General features: G+C 34.4%; 1 protein-coding gene across 2 annotated transcripts in view; it reads right to left on the reverse strand.

Moving 5' to 3' along the window:
* Nucleotides 1–834: 834 nt before the first annotated feature.
* Nucleotides 835–26663, reverse strand: part of GABRA1 (gamma-aminobutyric acid type A receptor subunit alpha1) — a 54519-nt gene continuing 28690 nt past the window's right edge. For both annotated transcript variants that reach the window (XM_003934741.4, XM_003934743.4), the window contains exons 5-10: nt 26242–26462; nt 23931–24013; nt 16949–17092; nt 9379–9531; nt 4892–5094; nt 835–3669 (exon numbers count right to left, since the gene is read on the reverse strand). In XM_003934741.4, the coding sequence (XP_003934790.1) occupies nt 3358–3669; nt 4892–5094; nt 9379–9531; nt 16949–17092; nt 23931–24013; nt 26242–26462 (1116 nt within the window). In that variant the 3' untranslated portion in view covers nt 835–3357. The remainder of the gene's footprint in view (nt 3670–4891; nt 5095–9378; nt 9532–16948; nt 17093–23930; nt 24014–26241; nt 26463–26663) is intronic.

Consider the following 26663-nt stretch of genomic DNA (forward strand, 5'->3'; position numbering starts at 1 on the left):
AATTTGGTTTGATAGCCAAAATAGTCATCATTCACTGCATTCTTTTTTATGAGAACCCAGAAATCAACAAATGTGATGGTTCAGCTAGTTTATATTGGCAGTTTTATTTGAATAAATCATTTTATCAAAGAATTTTTAATTGTGAGTTTTTATCAGTTGTCAGTCATTATTAGGGAATATGTAGGTTTTATTTGTTAAGATACAATTTACTTTGTTCTGGCAAGACCATCATCTAAAACAGAAATTTTGTCTCATGTGGTCTGGTGTGTAGAAAACAATTATGGTTTTATGCCTATCATTGAAATGATTTTTCTATTGTTTTTCATGTGATTATAATTTTTTTACCTTGATCTGTTTGGTTATAGAAATCTTAAGGAATTTAAGTTAAAGTGAAAAGTACCAATAATGTAACAACTTTGGCTACATAATGAAAGTCACCAGGATAGCTTATAAAACTACAGTCCTCAGATGCCACCTCAAAACAATTAAATCAGAATCTCATGATAGAAGAGAAAATGAATTTCCTATACTGTCAATAAATATGAACAAATTCCACTACCATTATTTCAGCATGTTCATTCTGTTATGTTTATATTTCATAAATTTCAAAGTACTACTAGTAATACCAGAAACCAGGTTTTAATACATTCTTATAGTATAAATAATTTTTAAATCATAGTTTAGGATCATACTATTGACATTTTAAAATATCTCTCTAATGGCCTAGATTCCTGCTAGCACTTGGTACTTCTTGGTGCTTCTAATGTAAAAATGCATTAAAACAGGGCAATGAAAAGTCCTTTTGAAACCATGAAAAGAGAGTCAAGTATTCCATTTTATTATTGAATAATGTTAGCTTTATTATTGTAGTAGAATACAGTATGACATAAAATTAAGAGCTTTTGCTAAACTCTGTAAAGCAACACATGCACCTGCCATAAACAATCTTGATTCATGTTAGGTTTTATTGCCACTTCACTGCACTAAAGTGCAATAAACATTCAGCGTCATCTTTTTAAAAAAATTCCTGGGAATAAACAGGAACTGTCCCCTATAAGAGTGTATCTTTATTTTCAAGGAAGACTTAACTAGTATTACATGGTTTAGCAAAGCACTGTAGAAAAGCTACATAGAATAATTTGTTTTTGATAAACTTTGCAATCATTTATACAGTAAAGTACTATCCACATATACTAACAAACTAAGAAATGATAGAAATGCAGTCATTGCATAGCAGAAAGCAGACTAATAAGAAATATTCACATCTAATGAGCAAAATACAGACCAAAAGTTAGCCATGAGAAGTCTGGAAGGTAAAATGCTCTCAATAACACATTAGGATAACGCTGAAAAATAACAAGATAAACAGCAACACAGAAGTTAGAGCCATAATTTATTTTATTTTCTATACATAATATCTACACATGATATCGGTGGATGAAATGTCCTTGATTCAGCCTTCATTGGCCTAGCTTGTGAAATTTAGGCAGGACCAAATCAAACAATGAAGCACATTTAAAAAGAAAAGTGTGTTTAGGAAAACACAATGTATTTTCCTACATCATTGGATAGCAGCTTTTTGAGAAAAACATTGCTCAAAACTTGGGTTTGGATCCCAACTGTCTTATTTGGCAATTATGCTAACAAGTTTATGCTGTAGTATTCTAAGTGTGTTTAGACCATGACTTGTGGATTCTGAACACTAAATTTAAATATCTGTTAAACTCTATCAGACAAAAGGAGACTTCAAAAATACCTTCTGCATAAATATCTCTAAAACATCTGGGCAGTAATGAAACAGACTAGAATTTTTATAAGGAATTATTAATGGACCTCTTTTATTTAAAGCCCTTACATAGTATGCCTACAAATATATTGCTACAGTATAAATGAAATGTAATAATATTACTCAATAAAAGCTATTTTCTGTACATTCTTTCATGTATTTTATATTTAATGCTACATATGGTACAACACTTATTGAAATAGTTGGTATTAGCAAATATAGCAATAATATATAGTTCATTTTCTAGCTCCAACTAATGCTTTCCATTTTCTTTCTATAATACAATAGCCTAAAATAGGGAAATGTGTGGCATGACTTGAACAGATAGCAACTGATCACTGTATACTAGACAACAGTTTGGAAATTATAAGTTTTGTCTACATAAGTGGACATCATACCCATATGTTTTAAGTTCCATGTGGTTCCTACTTGCTGTTCTGTTCTTAAATGCGGGGTCTAAATGTATGTCCATAGCATTTAACAACATTCTAACAGCTAAGAGCAGTGATTCTTACACAATATTTTAAGAACACAATTTTAAAAAAGTAAAAAATGTACAATCTCATGCTGGTATATTTACATATATCGTTTATATATTCTATTTTTGTTTGCTAGTCATAAATCTCAATCTAAAGCTTTTAATGTAGTTATATAAAAGAATACATTCAACAATTCCAGAGCTTGCAAAATATTTTTGCCCTTCTGAAAACATCTTCATTATGAGAATTAAGTGAGTATTGGGCTCATGTGCTATCTGAAAATGGGTGAAAAGGGAATATTTTAAAATTATTTTAGTTTAGTTTCTACTGAGTATACCTGTTGGTTAAAATTATTCTTCCTTGAGTCTAGTGGTAAAAGCTCAGATGAAAGTGAAGTAGCCTATTTAAAGCGTTTGTCTTCATTGGACTAAATGTGCCCTGCAATGAGCACCTGCACCTTTGCCTATGAAAGTTCCATGAATTTTAAAATCGCATTTTATGACAAAATAATGCATTGGGCATTTTTTTTTCAAAGAGAAAGAACAGGGATCTTCAGCTTTGGAAACAAAATGTTAAAGCTATACATCAGTTTAAAAAGCAAAACAAAAACATAAGCACACCATAGTTTGTGTAATAAAGACACAGATTATTAAATTTTTCTTCATGAAACATTTATAATTTATCCTTTTAAACACCTTCACAGAAAAATATTTTTGACATATACAGTATCTTTTTAGAATATTTGGAAATATGTATCTACAAATGACTTAGGGGTTATAGTTAAGTGTTAATTTTTTTCTACTTTTCCTGGTATCTTTGAACAATCTTCCCCCCTTTTCTCTCTCATTCTGTCTCCTTCTGACATGACTTTGCTGTTTCACTTGCTCTCTCAGAATCCTGTCTCCAAGCTGCATAGTCTGCTTTGCTCCAGACTGCCAGACAGGGGTCTCTTGTTCTTAAATGAATTATGAAAATAAGGAAACTTTCAAATTCTTTAAGACAGAGGCAATAAAGCAGATGGGAATTACTGCGTTGAGAACATAAAGAAATTCCCAGTGCAGAGGACTGAACAACAGAATGTGAGTAAAAGATCTATTGATGTGGTGTAGGGGCTTTTAGCTGAGGCTCTCTGTTTAAATACGTAGCCCAGTAGACTAAGTTAAAGATTCCAAATAGCAGCGGGAAGGCTATTCTTGACAGTCGGTCAATTTTGCTGACACTGTTAAAGGTTTTCTTGGGTTCTGGTGGTTTTGTTTCGGGCTTGACCTCTTTGGGTTCTATGGTTGCACTTTTAGCAATGGTGGCTAAGCCTGGGTCACCCCTGGCCAAATTAGGGGTGTAGCTGGTTGCTGTTGGAGCATAAGTGTTGTTTTTCTTAATAAGAGGATCCTTTACTTTCTTTGGCTGTAGAAAGAAAGAGTAAAGCATTTTGTTTAGTAAACGGTCAGAAGCAAAATTATAAGTTGCTGAGCAAGGTAGTCCTTATTTTGGAACCTAAATCTGTGCTTTATTTAAAATTTGAAAAACATAATTTATGCCTGTTTTATTACAATACATTTTAAATGCAGACAGTATTTCATAGCCTTTTGCCATCAATAAGTGGAGCACCTTAGATTTTATTAAATATGGTAGATGTTGCCACTACAGAGGATTTTTTAATCTAACGCACTTGTGTTAATTACGGGATAAATACAGTTAAACCAATTTCTTTACTATAGAACTTCTAAGCTTCTTTACTATACTGTGACCAGGAAATACAGTATGCAGCAATATTCAAGTGGGCTTTACCACAGAACTAAATTTTCAGGGAGTATCTTAAAACACTAATATTCTGTAGAATAAAGTTTCAGAAAAGCTGCTGTCAAGTGAGTCCTTCTAGATTAGTTCTAAACATCTTAAAATCTGTCTCTGTCTCTGCTCTTCATCACAGCATTCCAAAGTTCACTTGCATTTTGACATGCATTTTCTTCAAACCCCGTAAATAGAGCGTTCCTCCCAAGCTGTAACATAAAACCCACACTCTGTAATCGTTTCTAATTGAGAGAAGCAGTTATTAACGTAACTTGAACATTTTCTACCATGAGGCATTTCTTGGTAATTTCTGTGTGTTATGATCCCTAAAGCATGTGGTTATTTTGGAAAGAAAAAAATGTGCTTGCTCTTGACTTCACCAAAAACTGGGGATGGTTCATGTTGCAAACTCAATTCAATTGAGGCATTATGGCTATACATTTATGACCAAATACTTAGGCTCAGAAAACAACCAAAAGAATAAGATTTTCAAGTTACAAAATTAAAATGCACTTGGTAAATAAAGAATTTGAGCAATTTTATTTGCTCCTAATATCAGCTTTGTTAAAACTGTTCTCAAATCAATAGAAACCAAAGGAAAGTATATTTGACCAGAAGTGTTCATCTTCCTGTCTCTCCTTATCTCCTCCACTTTGTACATCTATTCACCTAAATGACCTCTCCCTTTAATGATAACAAAATTATCGTGGCACTTAATTGTTTATGACATAAAAAAAAGAATCCTTATTATTCTGCATACTCTATCCAATACCACAGGTCCAAACATCTCATTTTGTAGGTTTAAAGAGACTTAATAGTGATGTACTGCATTTACCTTTTCTGGAACCACACTTTTGCCATCCCATGCATAACCCCTCTTGGTGAAATAGTTTACTGTGGCAAACTCAATCAGAGCTGAGAACACAAAGGCATAGCACACTGCAATAAACCAATCCATAGCTGTTGCATAAGCCACCTTAGGGAGGGAGTTTCTAGCACTGATACTCAACGTTGTCATGGTGAGCACAGTTGTTACTCCTGTAAAGAAAAAAAAATAAGTGATATCAGTTTATACTATGAAATTTCAGCAAGAGAGGACAGCCTACTTGAACAAAAGGAAGTCAACAGTATCGTGACAGGATGTGGTTTCTAAATCATCCTATTTTGGTTTGGAATTGATGAGTCTTAATTTATCTGCAGGGCAGTCTGTGATTCGTGGAATGGCAGTATTGAGGAGGATATCTTGTAGGAATAAATTGCTCTGCTCTTGAGGAGCTGTTAAGAAGACAGTAGCCTCCTTTAAATGGGCAGTTTGAATGCTGACCTGGGTAAGACAGTAAATACATTCCTTACTGTACCTAGTTCTTGATATAGACATCACAGATCTTCACTACCTGTAATCTAAAAGAAACTTCTAGATGCTCAGCTCTGTTTAATATTCTATGCACCCCAAATATATAAACCAGGAAACCAATGACGTTTTGGTAATTGATAGATAATTGAACAATCTGGGGGATAATTGCCACATTATTGGCTCATGCGTTTACACTACTTTTCCTGATTCAAAAATAGCTACTTTTTAAAAAATTCCTAAAACTGACAGAGACATGTATGTGTGTGTGTATATATATATACACACACACACACAGACACAAACACACACACATATATATATATAAATCTACATTTTATTTTACTTGCTAGAGATCACACAGCTAAAAAGTAGCAGTACTAAAACATTTGAACACCAGTTTTTCCCGATTCAAATGTTACATCTTCTTTTTCTTTCTGATAAGCCTGCTTCATCTTTTTTACTCGGCAAATTCATCCTTAGTGATTAAAATGCCCTCTATTCAAAGAAGTTTTCAAGTTGGCCCATTTTAGCTTACTTGTATGATTATATAAGTTAGTATGGGAGAGATGATATCCTCTAATGTTCGTTTACCAAACACTGTCGACCTACTATACATAATGCACTGTACTCAGTACAATAGTATAATACTGTCAGGTTCCCTTTAAACTATTTGAAAATGTTTAAAAAAGAGTTCACAGTAACCCATTCAGGGTGGATCAGGCTACATATTGTAGAAACAATTTTGACCTCTTCTAATGACTAGTCTCAGCCCTACCACTTATTAGCTCTATGACCTCTGCTAAGTAATTTAACTTGTAGGGACCTCTGTCCCCATATCTGTAAAAGGGATGACTTGTCTTTCATTCTCTCCGCTGTCTATACTATTGTTGAAATTCTATGAGAAGGACATTTTTGCCCAGCCACTCACAAAACGACATGAGGATTAAATGCCCAGTCACTCACAAGACTATCATGAGGACATATTTGGCAGCAAAATTCAGTCTCCTGAATTTACATGTCAATATTAACTTGAGCAAATATTAGGGTAATTAAAAGTCCAGGGCAACCTAGTTTCAAATTCCTCTTCTATAACTACTGGATGACCTTGAGAAAATTGCCTTAAAATCCTGAGCTTCTGGGGTTTATAAATTTTTTTTCTTGTAAGTTGATTTAATAAGTTTAACTTAGAGGGTTATTATAAATCTTAAATAAAATAATGCAATGAATTGTTTAGCACTTAGCCTGATAATAAGGGCAAAAACTAATTACAATCGACAACTTCAGTCCTTTTTAATAAATCCCTAATACAATACATTCCAATTTTTTTCAAATTTTGGTTTATGTAGGCAGCCGTCAGAAGTAATTTGGGAATGAGTATTATCAAACCAAATGTGTCCATAAATTAAGAGCAGTTAAGAAGAATAACATAAAGATACAATTTGTGCCATAGGAAAACACAATTCCTGTTACAGGAAAAGAGAAAAGAGCACAGATTTGTTGAACAACTTTGAAGTTCCAAGTACCGAACCTAACGATGTATGTATTTTATTTTATTTGTCTCACTTTTTAAAAAACAGCATTACTTTCCTTTCCCTGTACTCTTATTTTATAGACAACTGAAGCTCCACAAGAGGAAGTAAATTTGCTGATGCCATACAGCTGGTAGGTGGTAAGACTGAATCTCAAACTTGGGTGTATTTGGCAGCAAATTTAAGTGACCACATTGCCTCCAAATGAGAGACAACATGGAAAACCAAGAATATGATCTTTCAAGGCATAACATAAACTTTGACTTTGCTTCATTCTGGATGTCTTTTAATAAATGGTTATGAAGCACAGCTTTTGTTTATTTGTTTTGTTCTTGTTTTTTTTTTAAAAATTTCCACAATCCTCTTAGACATCTCACAGAGCTCAGAAAAATGTGCTGAGTACAAACTAAAAGGCATAGAAACATGTGTACAGCACAAATGTTAAAAGGTTAAAAGTTCAGAAAATTATATTTGTGATTCTAGTGAACTTAAAATATTGGCAACATATAATAACTTGAAACACAAAAATACTTGTCACAGCTAAGTTTATTGAGTTTACAGACATATAGTTCTGTTCACCAACGGCCATGAGTCAGTTGAGATATAAGATTGCTGAAAATGTTAATAGCAATGTTTTTTGATTTATGTATCATTTAAAATGCTGTAAAGAATTTTCAAATCAAAACGGTAGAATTTGTTGGAGTGGGAGGGGGAAAATTACCTTTGAAAGACCCTTTTTCAATATAGTGTACTCATACTAAAAAAATAAAATAAAACGAAACATAAATATGTCCTGTGTTTAATTTTCTTTTAATTTCCTAGTGAGAAAAGGCATACTCTTACAGAGATAAGCATCTTAACAAGAGTTAGCCTTTAGTGACTGCATTGCTAGTTAATATTGACACGTGGCAATGGGAAAGAATGAGTATGTAGTGAACTGCTCTTTTGGTCTGTAGCTGCAATTATTTTGAATATTAATTTAGCTATATGTTTAGGTTATTATCAGAGCAAAGACTAGGTGTTTGCCAATCTAGAAGCATATTGCCAAGCTGGGAAGAAAATACATGTATCTGGTACTCGTTGCAGAGTCTTCCTTTTTTTCTGAGATAACTGAATTTTCATACCCTACATATTATTGAAAGATGATATCATAGGAATATCCTAACATGAATAATCCTCAGTTTAGACTATAAGCTTCTTAAGGCTTTTATCCTTTAGCACAGCCTCTTAAAAACAGCAGGTACCTAGTTGATATTTGTGGAATGAACCTTGATAATTGTACCTTTCACCAATAAATATGTATTTGTGATTTACAAATGATGTTGACCACAATACTCCCATTTCATGTGTTGTCATTGCAGCAGGATAGCTCAGAGATGATGATATGGCATTGTTATTAGGCGAACAAACTCCAGAGCTAAATGCTAGGGTCTTAGTCCTGACTCCATCTAATAGCTTCTAACTATGGGCAGATTACTTAATCTCTTGTTCCTTAGCTTTCACTTTTATAAAATGGAAATAATAACAGCAGATAGAATTTGTTTTATGGTTAAATAATATAGGCTAATTGTATAGAATAGTGCCTAGTATAAAAGAATTTGATGAGTATTATCTATGATTTTATGATTACTCAATTTTAAGCTTCAGAATGCAATTTTCATAAGGAGAGTGGTGGTCTATGCTTAGTTCACTACTGTATTTTGTGTCTAGAAGGTATTGTAGTGGAATCTTTTATTTTTATCATCCTTAAAAATACAGTTGAGATAATATGCTAGGACATAGGCAGAAAATATCTTTTTATATGCACACTCTAAAATAATATATTTGGAAAGAAGTTTTCCTATTAGTAAAAGGTTGTTTACCCTTTGAACAATACTCCATTAGATTTCTTAATTTGAAGCATGTAGATCATTACAAATATTGTAACAGAAAAAAATGAGTGCATGTAACTCTACAGAAGTGCACACATCAGGTAAAGTGAAGTATTCCTATACTGATATGATCATCATTAATTAGGTGTCCCTACTTAAAGAAACCCTGCTTTTTATGAATGTAAATAAGAAGTTCTGCTGATATTTTCTAAGCTTCTCAAGCAATGTTATGTATTCTAAATATATTATTTAAGTATTCAGTTTTTATTCATGTGTTTTTAATATGATGCATTTTGTGCCCGTGTCCCTGATTTTTATCTCAGAATATCAAATCAAATGATCATTAATATCATCTATTAATATATACTAAAACAGCATGCTATTTAAATAAAGTTTTTTTTTTTAAAAAAATACCATAACAAGAGTGGCAATTCCTTGAACTTTTCTGTTGTATGAACTTCATATTTGAGTGTATAATGATTTTTAAATTTCTCTTTGCAATGCAACAGATATGATATCACTTGTCCTCTATAGCCTTCCTTGTATATGTATCTTGACTGGCACTTACCAAAGACAGTTCTTGCTGGTACAGACTCTCTGTTCAGCCAGAATGAGACTTGTGAGAGAATCACTGTCATTATGCATGGCAGATATGTTTGAATAACAAAGTAGCCAATCTTTCTCTTCAAGTGAAAATGAGTGGTCATAACGACATATTCTCCTGAGAAGTAAAATAGACAAGAAAGTTGAGCAATTTGAAATTGGAAAAAAGTTATCTCTGAGATTTACTATGAGTACCAAAGACCTGGGAGTTAGACACATCCTTTCTCCATGTGACATCCAAATCTTGGAGAAAAAAGTTTTTATATAGAAAATAAAATAAACATTCTTAACACACAGTAAGATGACTCTGAGGATGAGACTGAGGTGCCAGTCTTTACACGTATTCTCATCTCTTAATTCAAATACATCACATATTGAAGGAGCTAATCTGAGCTTATATTTAAGGATTAGCTTTTCAGTCCTTAAATTGACCGAGAAGGTATTATGCTAAACCCTGTGACATACACCAATGGGTCAGAAACAGATCAGATCTCCAGTGTGTTCATTACAGAGTAGATCCACAATATCTACTGAAGAAGCTTTAGTGTGTATGTCAGGACAGTTTAATTTTAGCTACAGCACTGCATTAAGTATCTCTTTGACCTCAGATGAGTAATTTAGTGTGGCCTGATCTACAAAACACGGAGAGTGGGCTAGAATCTATTGTTTCTCAAAATTTATTTTCCAGGATCCCCTGGGAAACTTTTGAAGAATACTTTTCTTCAAATCCCACCTAGATTCGCAAACCTTTCTTTGAATTGCCAGGAAAATCTGTGTTTATAACCAGTTTTTGAGTTTGTCCCAATTCCTAGATTGGTCTGGGAAACAGTGGGCTACTTAGGTGTTCTCCATGGTCCTCAAATACTCCAAATTCTGACTTCAGTTAGAGGTATGAAGCAGTAAACACACAATCCAAATTGCAGGGGGGTCTTATTTTTTCTTTTTTCTTTATACTTTCTCAGTTAAAAAATTTAGAATTGTTTAGCCTTATTCACTCTGAATATAGGGTTAACTATCTGTGGGTGGATAGAAGAGCAACAGATGTGTTATGGCTAAGAAAGCATCATTCACTTTAGAACACACCTTTCTCCTTCTTTTCTTCTCCAAATTTCTCTCTACTTGACCTAACATTTTTATCTCAGTCTATGTACCTCAGACCTCAGACCCTATAATGTGACTACCACTGTTCAGAACCTCTTAATCTGGATAACCAAAGCCCTTTTCTCAGTCTTGGAGCTGGAGCTGACTACACACCTTCTTCACAGTTTTAAGTAATGCCTGTCCCTACCTTATTTATAGCAAACTCTTGATTTCTATTTTTATTTTTATCTCATTTTTAATTTATTTTGCTCACTTATTGATTATTTCAATAACTTATTAAATTATTTATATTTTTCACACCACTCTTCATTTTTCTTCAAAGTAAAGGTAGGATTCCTAAAGAAAATAAGGTGTAATTTTGCCCTCAGCTCTCTTTCTTACTTTCTCTTGTCTCTAACAAGGAGTTCTTGTTAGAGAACTATCTCACCCCTGCTTGTAATGTCATCTTTACCTAGATGTCCAGATGGCTGAAAAAGTTACATCTGTAAGTGACCACATCTTCAAAATAACTGTTATGGTGTATTTCCAAATCTATACTAGACAACATCGCATCCCACAGGTACTGATTTTTCACTGATATCACCAATTACATTTGTTCAAAACTCTCATAGCTAACTTTTTCCACAAAGAATGACCAGCACACAGCAATGCTGCTTCTTCACTGGGATCCTTTCTTAATAAATGGCACTATCATCTGTCTGTTCACTTAAGCTAAAAACACAGAATTAATCCTTATTTGTTAGATAGTGCTGCAGAAAGAGAGAGGAAGGAGTCAGTTGATCACCACAATTTCAATTTCACTTGGGCATCATTGCTGCTTCTATCTCTTCTTATCTCATGGTCACTGTATGCATTTCCTTTGTAGATTGTGTCTTGTTTGCCTCCAGTCCTTTGTGCCTTATTTGTTTCTTGTTTGGCTCTACTCACATCCTAACTCCAATTTTTCCTAAATTTTGATGCAGCGTGATTTTTCACCTTTTTTTAAAAATAAGGTGTGATTCTGCCACCTTTTTTTTTTTAACTTAAAACACGTCAAAGGAGTCCAATTAATAACATTAGGCTTTATCAGCCTCAATACTATTGACATTTTTGACCAGATAATCATTTATTGAAGGTGGCCGTCCTACACATTGTAGAATGTTTAGCAGCATTCCTGCAGTCTACTCACTAGATGCCAGTAGCAAACAGTTGCCCCTCCTTTGTGTGACAGTGTAAACTGACTCCAGTTCTACAAAGTAACAAGCAAACTTTCTAATCTGTGTTTAAGACTACATATAGCATAGCTCTAATAGGCACTGAATTCTCTTGTCTCTCCAAACACTTCAACATCTTAGTATCTTGGCCCATGAAACTCTACTTAACATCTTCTGTAGCTGAATATTTTCCTCATCTATAGGTTGTTTCCAGCCCAAATATCAAGTCCTTAGTGGAACAGAAATAATTGTCCTATAGAATAATGTATTAGCTTAGAAAGAAAATGAATTTGATTTCAAAACCCAGATCTCCTATTTTCTTGCTGTGTAGACTTTGGCAACTCACTTGAACTCTCTTATCCTTAGTTTTCTTGTCTACAAAAGAGTCAGAAGTACAATATAGAAACAATAAAGAATTATGGCTCTAATTTAGATGATGCTACTTAATCACGTTAAAATGTTAAATTTTAGTTTGTTTCTCCACTTCTTCATACTTCTTCTCAATAAGAATTCATAGAAATGTTAGTAGAATCACACATCCTGCTTTCTTTAGCAAAAAATTATCTATGCACTTATGCCTGCTTTCATTATTAATTGCTATTGATAATAGTACCTGCCCCTTACTGCACACTTTTGTGTTCAACTTTATAGCTCTTGCTTATATTTATGATAAAATCTCATACCCTGCATTTTAGTTATTTAACTACACATATCCCTCCCACCAAACTGAAAACTAACTAAAGAGAAGAATAGTTATTTGGTTATGCAGCATGACTGGCCATATCCTCAGTATTTAATACCTTCCTATAATGAAAATGGATGCATGAGGCTTATGGTCACTCAATGAAAACAAAGTTAACAAGCATCTTTCTTTTAAAGGACAAATGAAATGCTAACAGATTAATTTCTTATTATTTTCTGTGTATTCCTCTAGTGATATATATTTAAGGTCATTGGAAAAGAAATAAGTGATACAAATTTGAGAAAAAATGTAGAAAAACAATATTCCCAAAACTCTGCTAAAATATAGTCTTGTATGGACATACCCATACTACACTTCGCCATCTCTGGGACATGGATTATTATTTCTAACAATTCATTCCATTGCAGGCTGCAAAATGTCACCAGTTCAAAGAAAAACAATCCAGCTTTATATAATGTCAGAAAAATCAGTATCTGTATACATTCCATTATCTTTTGTTGTTCTCAACATGACATTGTTGCAAAGATCCTGAAAAGAATATAACTTTGGGCAATCTGAAGAGCTATTATTTGACATTATATTTGTTTTACAAACAACTTTTTCCCTAATAGAATATGGAAGAAGTAGAAGAAATTCCAATGTTTTGAAATATTTCCTAAATGAAATACAATTTTAAGAGTGTTGGCACAAAATTTTTAAATAAAGAAGAAAAGGGCAACAATGTCAAAATCATGTTGTAATCGCTTTAAAATGAAAGAAAAACACAACAAAAACAAAAAACCCAGTCACCTAAATTGGATTGAAATAATATGTCTAGACATCAAGTGCTTATGCACAAAGCATGTCAAATTATTTTCCTCTAATTCAACAGTCTAGGAGAACTGTAATTCAAATATTCTTGCACTTTAACCCTGAAGAAAGCTTGTAAATTAGATGTGATAATACTTCTGATATATTGCAATACTAAAGTAAGGAGAGTGGAAGAAAAGAAACTAATACAATTTTCCAAAACAGTGCTAAAGATTTGTTTAGATCTGGATTTCAACCTTTGCTTTCTCAAATATTAGTTACTTGAAGGTAAATACCTTGCTTGGGTTCATTTGGCTTCAGTTTCATGATTTGTCCAATTAATATAACAGTATTTAACTTAACTGTCTCCTAGGATGATGTGAGAATAAAATTAATATGCATGAAAGCACTTTTTAAAAAATTCAAGTTCTATGGAGATTTACAGTGTAAAGATTAAAATCACAGACACGTATTCTCTCTCTAGCTCATAGAATCAATTACTTGGTCATTCAACAAAATTGTATTGAACACTGGTTGCTTGTGAAACTGTCGTTTTCCTTCCAAGTATTCTAAACTTGGTGTTTTCTACAGATACTAATATTGCAAAAGGAATTTTCTATCAAAAATGTTATTGAGGAAGTGGTAGTTATTTGTTTGTTTGTTTGTTTGTTTGTTTGTTTTTGAGAAGGAGTTTCACTCTTGTTACCCAGGCTGGAGTGCAATGACAAGATCTCGGCTCACCGCAACCTCCGCCTCCTGGGTTCAGGCAATTCTCCTGCCTCAGCCTCCTGAGTAGCTGGGATTACAGGCACACGCCACCATGCCCAGCTAATTTTTTGTATTTTTAGTAGAGACGGGGTTTCACCATGTTGACCAGGATGGTCTCGATCTCTTGACCTTGTGATCCACCCACCTCGGCCTCCCAAAGTGCTAGGATTGATTACAGGCTTGAGCCACCGCGCCTGGCCAGGACAGCACTTTCTAAACTTCCAAGGGGATTTGAATAATTATCTCCCCAGGGAGAATTTTAAAATAGAAGAAGCTGCCCTTTATCTCATCCTTCTCAATGTGTGTGTTCTCTTTCACTAGTCTACTGGCAGAAACAGGGAGGTAATGGTACTCAAGGTCATTTATCTTAATGTTTCCAGGGCTCCACAAAGAGATGTAAAATACAGCATTGCAGACCTTACACAAAGGTCTCTCTTTCTTTCTACTGAAATCTATCAATTTGGATTCTTGGTGAGCTAAAGTGGACCCAGAGGAAGTATAATTCAGTGTGTTATTGTGGAGTTGAAACATACATCAAACTGAGCTCCCATTTGAAAATTTGCTCATTATTCTCCTTGCGCCCCAGTATTCACTTTGTGGTGACAGGAAAAAGCTTTTATTTTATGTAGGTGAACTTACTGCTCTAGCACAGAATGATTACTTCTAATGGACCCAATCCATGAGGTGTACCCTCATAGGTGGCGATGGGCCACTGTCTCTCATTTTATTGAAAGATTGCATGGTTTTTTTTTTTTTTTTTTTTTTTAGTATCCAGAATGTAGGTAGGTTGAAACCTTTGGAAACTAAAGGTGAAGAAGGCCTCCATTATTTTGACTAAGCCTCTAATTTTGAACATATGGGATCTTGGACATAAAGAGGGTCATAGTGACATGATTAAGGTTGTTAAAGAAAAACCTAGAGTAGGAACATCCTCTTCTCTAAGCAACCTTTGAGGCTTCATATATATTTGCACTGTGGCCTGCACACTACGGCATTTGAATTGTTTCCTTAATATTCTCCAACTTCCTTTCTAACAAAAAGAGACGGAGACGTCCTTGAGGAAAAATTATGTGTGCAGTATTTGGTACGCCTGAAGCCTAGAACAGTGATTATTTATCCCCCAATATATTCAGACTAATAAAATGAAAACTCAACCTCTGCAACAATCCCTCCTTGATCATCTCAGGCTGGATTCATTTTTTTTATTCATTAATTCAAAATATTTGTTTAATGGCTCCTATGTCTCAGCTACTACAGAAAATAATAGGGGTACAGAAGACACATGTGGTCTCTGCCATCACAAAAATGTTAATCACAGCACATACTACTGATTTTGATAATTATAAATTATGTGTTCAAATTCTCTTAGACTTTAAATTCCATGAGAGCAAAATCTGAGCTTGTCTATCATTTAATCTTTAGTGTCTGCCATTATACCCAGCTTATAATGGCATTCAAGTTTTTTTTTAAAAAGTAAACAAAGCTTATTTTAGTATCTTTTCCAACATATTATGTTGTAAGAAGGAAAAATCTTGAGCGTTTTTCACGTTTTGGAATATTTCAGGACTACAGTAATAGGTATTACTTAACATTTTGAGTATCTACTATATAATACTCTGCAATATTTTATATTATTTCATTTTTAATACAAAAATACAGGATTATCATTCCTTAGGCAAGACTAGAGTTTCCAAATAAACAAAAGACTTGCTCAAAGTCACAAGGCTTCTAAGCAACAGGAGCAGGACTTGCATTCTGTGCCACTCGGATTTGAAATAAGAGAAAAACAGACACAGTCTCCATTTAAAAAAAAAATAAAACACATAAACACAGCAAGCAAAAGACAGATCCTATTAATCAGAACTTATCCAATAATCACAATAAGAGAGGTTGACCTATTATCTGAGTGTGTTATACTTGTGAGGTTCCTATTATAAAGCCTGAAATCTGAGGAAGAAGTTTGTTCTGAGAAAAATAGCACCACTCTTCTTGTTTATTGCTAACTCATGTTTCCTTAGAAATCACAAGTAACAGTGAATAAGATCAACTTAAATTTTGAAAGACATTCATAAAAATAATGTTGATCCTTGTTAAAGCTTTCAGTAATTGAACCTTAGTTAAAGAATATTGGGGTTTGTGGGGCATATGTTTTCTAATTGTTGCAGTCCAACTTTTATCTATAATTATCTAGTTTGATGATTACATTTCAGATAGTACAAAATGGATACTGGAATAATAAAACTTTTATCTTATGGTTTGAAACAACTTTAAAGATGTGGGTCCAGCTTTTTCAGAGTATCTGATCTAGTTCTGAGTATAGGATTAGTAAATCAGTCAGTATACTAAAATGGATGGCATGCTACCTACTTTTAATTCCAACATGGAGTGATCAATAATATGGTTATGTCTCTCTCAGCTTTAGCTGTGGAAAATGCTTGGCTAGAGATAGAAATGAATTTGTAGAAGGAATTGGTTTTTTGATGTCCCACATATAATAATCACTACTACAAATTCAGCAAAATTCATTAACTTATGGTAATAAATGGAGCCTAGAGCATATAAATAGTTATTTATGAAAAGGTTTTAATATGTCAGGAATCATGATAATTACTCTTTATGAATTTGATGTATTCCTTCCAATCACCCTTCAGGGGAACTACAAACAACAGATGAGGTCTGGGAGTAAGGATTTAACTCAGATGTTCATCTCTAAGAGTTCACATTGCTACCTGCTGCGCTACAGTGATCACATAGAACCAGTTTCTCAATTTGCAAACAAAAAACAAAAACAGAGGCCAAGAGGCATTAAATGACATGTCCAAGGTCACAGGTCTACTGAGTTCACATTAGTTCCCAGCTCAACTGATGCCCAGATTAGTAAAACGTTCTCTTAGACTTGTATTACTGAAGGACTCATGGAGTTCTCAAAAAATACTTTTCTGTTTCTTCCTCCATGTTTGAAGTAACAAAATGGCACTTACCTGTGCTTGACTGGACAATTCCAGAGTCTACTGTTTGTCCAAGAAGATCATACTGGTTTAGACGTGATCCATCTTCTGCTACAACTACTGAGCGTGCTGGCTCTCTGGTCCATTCATAAACAACTTCGGCTCTTGTATAAGCATCTAAAAGGAAACAGTAGAAAATTATCCATATATTTTACCACTTTACTTCCCTTATTTAGTCAATACCTTCTATCAGCTTGATATGCTCTGTATCATCGTCCCAGAGGGCAGGCTAAGAAAGCAGAGTGCACATCCCTTAATTTAGGAATTTAGGAAAATTAAAACACATTTTCTATTTTTTTAAGTCATTTATTCACTCTTCCAGCAAATGTTTATAAGCACCTACAAAGGACAAAATACTGTGCTGGGGATATTAGCAAGTCTGAGTTTACTCTCCTCTGTTATTGATTATCCTTCTTATGGATATTTTCCATGATGATGAGCTATATTCTATAGCTCTTTGTCTCAATCATTTTAATTTGCCATGTAACTTTGAACTTGGCCGTCTCCTAATGAAAGATTAAGTCATAATTCTTATAGATAATTTCCACAGGTTGGAGGAGGAGAGTGTGTAGCGTTAGAGAGAAAGAGGAGAAGGAACTTGGTCGCTTTTATGATTTATAGTCCTGTAACACCCACTTCACATAGGTTGAAATAACAGTATGTACTCTCCTCTGTTTAGAGGCAGAATGAGTTTAAAAATTTAAGAAAATATCACAATAGAAAAAGCAAGCTGTTTCCAGTGTTTTTGAGGGGAAAGCATCATAGCAAAAGTTGGCCTATGATAAGAGCTTGACTCATTGGCCAACAGCCAACTTCTCCATTAGGCACATTTGTTGCAGGGCCAAAGGCCCTCAATGCTTTTAGGAGGCTACAAAAATATTGTAAGGTTGTTTGAAATCAAAAGATAAAGTGAATATAATCTGGATTATATTCATCTTTGTAGTAGCGACATAGTCATAAAATAATTTTAATTTTCTTCTTGGAGTAATGGCCTCCAAAGGCAAAAATGTTTAAGGCCCATAAAAGTCATAATGCATCTCTGTTTGACCCAATCCTCACTCAAATGACCAGGAGTTTGTGTTGTGTCCAATACACATTTGCCCCAGATAAAATATTATGAGGTGTAAAACTATGATTGCTTTTTTACATGAAAATGAGGCTGCCTGAAAAAAGATGTGAGCCATGACTCTCAGTCCCTAAAACAAAGCTTCTAAAGTGATTACGTTTCATGGAGGTGAGTGATGCAGAAAAATGTAGCCAATGTTTCCTCATTTTACAAGGGTAGCCTGCCAGTTTCAATATCATTTCTGCATCAGTTTATAATCAGATGGTTTTAAAAAAACAAAATTTTCCATAAGTTTAAGAGTATGAGCTAAAACTTAATTTAGTGGTTCATGAGACATGTAAAAGCAAAAAATCAGTAATTTTGAATTTATCTTTGTTTTTCCTTTTTAATTGTGATTATCCTCATAGTCTTAAAAAATAAAAGCATTTCAGCAATGTGTATATTAGGAGTATCGTGTCTATTAGGAGGGCTGTAAAATGTAATTTAAAAATCTCTTAGAATGGCCGGGTGTGGTGGCTCACACCTGTAATCCTAGCACTTTGGGTGCTGAGGCGGGAGGATCACGAGGTCAGGAGTTCAAGACCAGCCTGGTCAATATGGTGATACCCCGTCTCTACTAAAAATACAAAAATTAGTCAGGCATGGTGGTACGCACCTGTAGTCCCAGCTACTCAGGAGGTTGAGGCAGGAGAATCACTTGAACCAGGGAGGTGGACACTGCAGTGAGCTGAGATCGTGCCACTGCACTGCAGCCTGGGCAACAGAGCAAGCAAGACTCCATCTCAAAAAAATAAAACCTCTTAGAAGAAGACAGAGCACAGTAGTTTGAGAAGTACCCTATCATTTACAATTTGTAGAGAACCACATTCAGTAATTTTTTAAAATATGATAAAATATTATTTTTTAATTGAAGTGTCTTACCTAAGAAGACATAATGAGTTTATGGTAACACGGAATGGTTGAATGATCAGTTTGCAAATGCCTCAAAAGTCATAGAGTTTAATTGCATTTTACAGATAGTAAACTGAGGCAAAAAAATAAAATGACTTGTTTAAGGACACATCACTAATTTCTGAGAAAACCGAGATAAAATCTTAGGATGCTATTCATTCGACTTTACTGTGGTTTATGAGCATTTTTCTAGGCAAAACTGTAAATTAGATTCTCATAAGCTAAGCAAAAATATGTGGTGGTCATGCAATTAGTGATAAAACCAGGTCTAGACCTTCTGTCATTTCACAACAAACTAAAACTTTTGCTTGCATATTGCACTGCTGTTAGCAACAGTGTCTGCACCCTGTCTCTATATCCTTTGTCACGTGTTGTTACTGGACTGCTAATAGAGTTGTAGAGGGGGGAAAATATGTTACCACTGACTTTCCATTTTATGTAATTTTGGTGTCCCATTTCTTGCAGTTTCATAGATGCACCATTGCATATGAAAATGTATAGACCATCTACTACAAACATGACATCATTGTGAAGGTGCAGATGGCTCATTATCCATCCCTCTCTGTGGAAATCTTCCAAAATGAAGGGTAGATTCACATGATGCCAGTTGGAATTTTAAGATGGAGAATACAGAGGTACTTAAGGTCTTAGCAAAGATGATATATCCTACTGTTTCCTTAAATTTTAGTAACCAGAAAGTAGTTCCTATGAAAACATATTTGATTGGAGACATTAGCATAAGAAAAGTGAGGTTAAAAAGATTCTTCAGCTAATTAGTCAAAAAATTTAAGTTATAATTTCAAATAAATTATATTGCCCCAGAAAAGTTTTAAAAATAGGACAAGAAGATGGCCAGACACGGTGGCCCATTTCTGTCGTCACAGCACTTTGTAAGGCTGACACGGGCAGATTTATGGAGCCCAGGAGTTCAAGACCAGTGTGGGAAAAATGGCAAAACTCTGTCTCTACAAAAATTTCTTCAAAAATTAGCCTCATGTGGTGGCATGCGCCTGTAACCCCAGGTACTCAGGAGGCTGAAGTGTGAGGATTACTTGAGCCCAAGAGTTCAAGCCAGCCATAAGCCATGATTATGCCACTGCACTCCAGCCTGGGCAACAGAGCCAGACCATGTCTCGAAAAAAATTAATTAATAAAATTTAAAAAGACAACAAGGTTTTGGTTGGTGTTATGAAATAACTTTGTGGCGGTAAACATGGGGAACGGATATTATTTAGTATCAGAGAGCTGCTGATTGACACTATCATTTCACTTTTCTGAATCTCTGTGTTTCCATTTGTATGAGCCACATGAACTAAATGATTTCTAAAGTTGTGTATTGTTCAGAATTCATTCAAATTTTGACCTATTCCTCTCTCTGTGTTTACAATGCTTTGTTTTTGATAATTAGTCAAGAAACAATCCTATATTAAGGCCTTGCTAGATTCAGCTTTTGTCTAGGTCTTTATGTCAGAATCCATAACTCAAATCTCCTTTTTCTGGACTCAAAGCCTTATTTGGTGTATTTCTTCAAAGCAGTGAAACGATGACAGCTATATTATGCACATTGTCCTCAGGTTAGCTGGCCTTATAAAGAGACCTTTATTCATAACCAGCAAAAAGTTTAAGTTAGCCTTTAAAAGCAGAATCTAATACAGAATGGAAAGGAAAACTGCTTCTCAACTTTAGATTTTATCACCATATGAATCAGGTTGGTTCAGAATATTCATAAACATTTATTACACACTGCTCCACTAAATTATTGAAAACTCCTCTTGCCTATTCTTTTTTTCTGATATTTTGGCAAGATGTTTACTTCAAAAAATGAGTCAAAATATTTTTAGCCCACTCTTGCCTCAGTTTCTTGACCTTTGAAATATGTTAATCAGACCAGGTCAGAGAAATGACTTGACCACAAGTGGATTGCCCCTGCCTCTTCTCATGCCAGTGTCAGTCACTGGTAACAAGCCATGCTGTTTTCCTCCACTAAGCATGACCATCAGAGCCTGAAATCCAATGTCTAGTCTGTTCTGTTTCATTTCCGGAAGGTCTTAAACTCCCTTTTCTGAAGCTTATATAGCGAAGAGGCATTTAAAGCCTGAGTCTTGTAACCTATATCCATTCAATAAATATTTATTAAGAACCTACATTGTATTAGCCTTCGTGCTAGAAAATGCTGGACAAAATATGTCCTTCTCTCATGAGGTTACAGTCTCTAGACAATAAAAAAGTTCACCAATAAATAAAATGAATCATTATTGCTGTGATAAATGGTATAAAATAAATGTGCATTGTGATCAACAAGACTGGTGGGAAGTGTAAGCAAATTTCGATAAGATCGTCAGGGAAGGCCCTGGGAAGTGATATTTACGTTGGCATGTGCAGAGATAGAAGCCAGCCATGCTAAGAACCAAGGGAAGGGTAATCCAGGCAGAGAAAAGAGCATATGGCTCTGAGGTGGAAAACAGCTTGCTTATTTTTCTTTAGCTTCAATTTTCTTATATGAGACACTGTTTTCTACTCACTATACATTTACCTCTTCTTAAAATACCTCCAGTATTCTTCAGGTTGACAATGTGTCCAGTTAAAAATATTTACTTCCAGCTTTCTTTGCAAATATCATTGGCAGTGTGAGACATGTTTGATTAATGAGATGTGTGAGTAGATTTCTATTAGGATTTTAGGGAAAGCTTTTATGTTTATTACATACTACTCCTTTCTTTTACTATTGCCTTTTATTGTGATTGGAGGTGCAATGGTTGGAGTTAGAGCAGCCATCTTGTGATAAGAAAGAAAATCTAAAGACATCTTAAGACATTTTAAAATACTGAACTAATCAGAAATCTATCAGTATTTTCACACATCTTACATAAAATGATAAACTTTCCTTTTTCAGCTATTTTCACTGCTGAAAGCATTCCTGACTAATTTTTAAAAATATGTCATTCATTTTTCAAATTAGGACATTTTTAAGATAAAAGGGGGTGGTTTTTAGTATTTATACCAGGTCAGGCACTGTAGCTTATGCCTATAATCCCAGCAATTAGGGAGGCCAAGGTGGACAGTTTGCTTGAGACCAGGTGTATGAGACAGAGTGGACAACATAGCTGGACCCTGTCTCTACAACAACCATACAAAAAGTTACAAATCAGCCAGGCATGGTGGTACATGTATGTAGTACTAGGGACTCAGGAGCCTAAAGCAGACAGATTTCTTGAGCCCAGGAGGTCAAGCCTGCAGTGAGCCACAACTGTGCTACTGCACTCCAGCCATAGCAACAGAGCAAGACCTTGTCTCTTAACAACAACAACAACAACAACAAAAATTATAAGAGGCTGGGCACGATGGCTTACACCTGTAATCCCAGCACTTTGGGAGGCCAAGGCAGGTGGATCATCTGAGGTCAGGAGTTTGAGACCAGCCTGACCAACATAGAGAAATCCTATCTCTACTAAAAGTACAAAATATGCCAGGTATGGTGGCACATGCCTATAATCCCAGCTACTCAGGAGACTGAGACAGGAGAATTACTTGAATCCAGGAGGCAGAGGTTGTGGTGAGCCAAGATCATGCCATTGCACTCCAGCCTGGGCAAAAAAGAGGGAAACTCCATCTCAAAAATAATAATAATAATAATTATACCAATATATTAGGCATAAACCAGTACTATCCCAGGCAAACTATGATTTGATGTATAATCTTCCTATTTGTAAGGTTATATTGTGGTTTAGATGAACTTATCAATGTGCAAATATTTAATATACTGTCTGACGTGCAAGTAACAAATAATGCATATATCATTATTAAAAATGGATGTGTTTTTCAGGAGGAAACATAATAGTTCATGTTAAAGAATGTATATTAAATTGAGGAAAAAGCAGGGAGAAGGGAGTTATCACCAAATGCCAGTTAAGGCTATAGTTTTTGAAACAGTTTATCTTTGAGTTTCAGTACAAAATGGGATTTATAAATAAAATTTTCTCTCCAGGACTGATGCTGCTAGGAGCCCGAAGGCCCTTTGCTATTTTCTTTACTTTCTGTCTTCCTACACTACCACTGTTATTCTTCTATGAATCATATCTTCACCAAAATAGTCATTTAGACTGCCTGTCTAGTGAGAACAGAAAATCAGTTAGGTAGTCCAGGAGTTGACTCAGTCCTTGTACATAACTCTCCTGCAGAAAACCAAGAATACATTATTCCCACTCACTACATGCATGTAAACCAGTTGAAAGCAGAAGGGTAAAGAAAAGATCTGAGAACCCGACTCTCACAGCCATTTTCTCTTGGCTCCTCCAAGGTGTTTCTGAATATTTGCGAACAGCTGAAACCCGGAAAGTTATTATAAAGGGCATTTATCTTGGATAATTTCAAGAGCACTAATGCATATATACATGAATGTCATGAGGCATACAGATATAACAGGTAGTTTTTTAAGACTATAATTGGGGTATTTGTGTTTTTTGCAACATCAGGTAGGTGTAGACTTCATTATTAAGAAATATTTATTGTCCTTTGCCACCTACCAACATTTTAATTTGGTAAATAAACTTGCAATGATTTTTAAGATCAAACAAGTGTCAGTAAAGATATAAAATTGACACAATAATCTCCATTAATTGAGAGGAAAATATAATCATGAAGTAGAAGCATCCATACTTCACTTCTTTTTCTATAAACACAACTGCACCATAAATAGAATTATTTCACTAACTAGTTTAATCCGTGCTTTCTAGTTCAGCAGACAGAGAATAACCTGTCTCCTGAAGCCACATTAAAAAGTAAAGTCAAGGAACACTACTTATGGAAAGCCCATGAAGTATATTACTCTTTAGATTTTCTTGATTCTCTTATATGTGTGTTTTTCTCAAAGATATAACTAGTTAGAGATCTCTTGATTAACGACTTACAATGAAGAAAAATTAATATAAATTTACTCACAGCTTCCAAATTTTAGTGGGCAAGCATGGGCATCCATAGGAAAGTCCTCCAAATGCATTGGACATTCAGCTCTCACTGTCAGCCTTACGGGAATACATAGAATACAAACAAGAGCCATATAGATTAGATACTTCTTGATAATTACAAGTGGAATGTTATTAGCAGAAGCAAATATATTAACAAAGCAGGTGTAAATTGCAGAGTTATGCTGAGCTGTTAATAATCAAATGATCTAAAAATACATATTTACAATAATGAGTGAATTCTATTCTTTTGTTTGTTTGCTTTTAAGAAGATAGGCAACTCCTGGTATTGTACAGTGGGCAAGCCTTGTTAATATTTTCCAAAACAACTGTTAACTAATCCATCCAGCTACAGCAAATTTTTTGACATAAAACTAGATGTAAGCAAATAAACACTTGCATAAATACTAATTTATCCTTGGTTGAAAGGAAGACACGGATAGCATGGAGGAGAAGATAATTTCTCCTGCTGTAGTGCATCTCTCTCTGCTTTCTTCCAAAAATAGCCCCAAATGCATAAAAGAAGGAAGGAAAAAGTCAAGGGGAATGTGTCCTCAGGCTTTGAGAAATTACGATTAATATAACATCTCCATCTAGGATCTCACTACTTGTCACCCAGTTGGTTTTAGTTACAAACTCATCATCTAATGAAGCTAGGACTAGGCTGTTCTTCTCTCTAGTCCCCAGGATGTTCTGCGGGTGTGAAATCTATTCTTGTTTTTTTTTTGATTGCTAAGAAAAAAGTTCACTGAAATATATTTGCTTGCAGTTTGTAGAAGTATAAGGAAATTTATATTCATGTCCTTCATATGATTTTTAGCAAGTATATTTACTCATATTATTAATAAGCTCAAGAAATGTGGTAAAAATTGATTTATAGCCAATAAATCACTAAGTGACTAGAATACCAACTAAAGCAAATAAACAAAGTATAAATTAATGATTAAATTGCATTCTTAAATGATTTAAGAAAGCAAAAACACATTAGCAAAGGAAAATTTTAGGAGATGAAAGATACAGGCTAGATAATGATGAAGAACATTGCATACATGAGAAACCATTAATCAATAAACGACTTAGGATATGCAAATCTGTCCTCAGAAAATTGCCTTCTATGAGGAATGAATACTGGATTTAGGCTCAAAGCCAAGTGTATGGTGTTTCTTCAGGGGAGAATATTTCAAATTTCAAATACAAATAGGTCCTGTTTAGATAATCTAGAAACTTCTCAACACATGTGTTCATTGGTTCTCTATTTCTATCTTTTAGAATTTTTTTAAGTAAGTCCTATGACATTTTGATTAGCTGCCTCAATATCTAAAGTGTCTTTTGAAGCATTTTTTCTTTTGGATGTTTGTGTTTGAAAAGCTGGGCATTCTGGCAGCTTTCTTCAAAGGCAAAATATTACTGTATTTGTATACAATCCACTAAATTGAGGATTTTTGCCTTTATTACCTTTTTGTACTGAAGAAATAAGTGAAAAAAAAATCTGAATTACAAAGTGTTGATCAAATATAAAAAACATATCTAACAAGTCATCTGGGAATAAATTACTGCTGCTCTCAAGAATGAGTTTGGAACAATTCTTAATTTCTCATAAATTAAGGAGGAATATTTTAAACATCTCTTTTTTCTTAATAAAATTCAAAAACCTGATTTGTTTCATGTTTCTTTCATTCTGTCATAAGGTATTGAGCACCTAACAAATGTTAAGCTCTGTAGCAATCTTAAAGATGGGGAAATGTTTATAAAACAGAAATGTATGCATAGTCTTTAGTTTGAGCAAAATTAAGAGTATTTATTTTCTCATTCTAACCATCAGTGCCATTGTGAATTCAAATACTTCTTCAAATACCTATGTCTACATGAATCTGTGATTTATCTATTTCATAGCTGTCCATATTTTCTGTCTTTTATTATTTCATTTTTAGTAGAAATATTGCAGATATACATCTTAGACAGCTTCTAGAAATTTAATCTAGTTCTTACTGGGATGCAGGAATATAAGAGTTTTATAGTATGGAGAGGAAGTTCCTTATATTGAATCCACCTGGCTACAGAAAATTATTTAAGAATAAAACTAGATGTAAGTACATAAAGACTTGCATAAATACTAATTCATCCTTGATTGAGGGAATTAGAATGGGTTGGAGAGATTTTTAAGATTATTAAGGTTGAAAAACAAGGAAGCAAATTTTCCACCATGACTCATCAGCCTGATGACTGCCTACAAGTGAAAGGGAATGAAGTACAGAAACATTCATGAATGGCAGTGCAGCCATCCTTACCTCATGGTGTACAGCAAGGTGCCATCCTCTGTGATCCGCAGGAGTTTATTGGGCATGGTCATGTTGTGGGCCACTGACTTCTTTCCATTGTGAAAAAACGTGTCCGGAGTCCAGATTTTACTTGCCATTAGGTTATTTAACCGGAGGACTGTCATGGGTCCTTTAAATTTTAACCTTTCATCCTTCCAGCTTTGACGGAAAAATACATCTATTGTATATTCCTAGGTAATTTTGGAAAATGACGAAGAGTTCACTGTGTGGTATTTTGCAATGCAAATATCTAACACAGACAGTGCATAATTTTTGCAATTTTGGAAGTATCATGTTAGCTAGGTGATGTTTTTAGAAGTAAACGTGTGATAGCATATACATGTTGATGTCGTGAATCACTGGTTGGTGAAATTATTTTTTAAAAAATACCT

The sequence above is a fragment of the Saimiri boliviensis genome, chromosome 20 (genome assembly GCF_048565385.1).
Source record: "Saimiri boliviensis isolate mSaiBol1 chromosome 20, mSaiBol1.pri, whole genome shotgun sequence".
Taxonomy (NCBI): Eukaryota; Metazoa; Chordata; class Mammalia; order Primates; family Cebidae; genus Saimiri; species Saimiri boliviensis.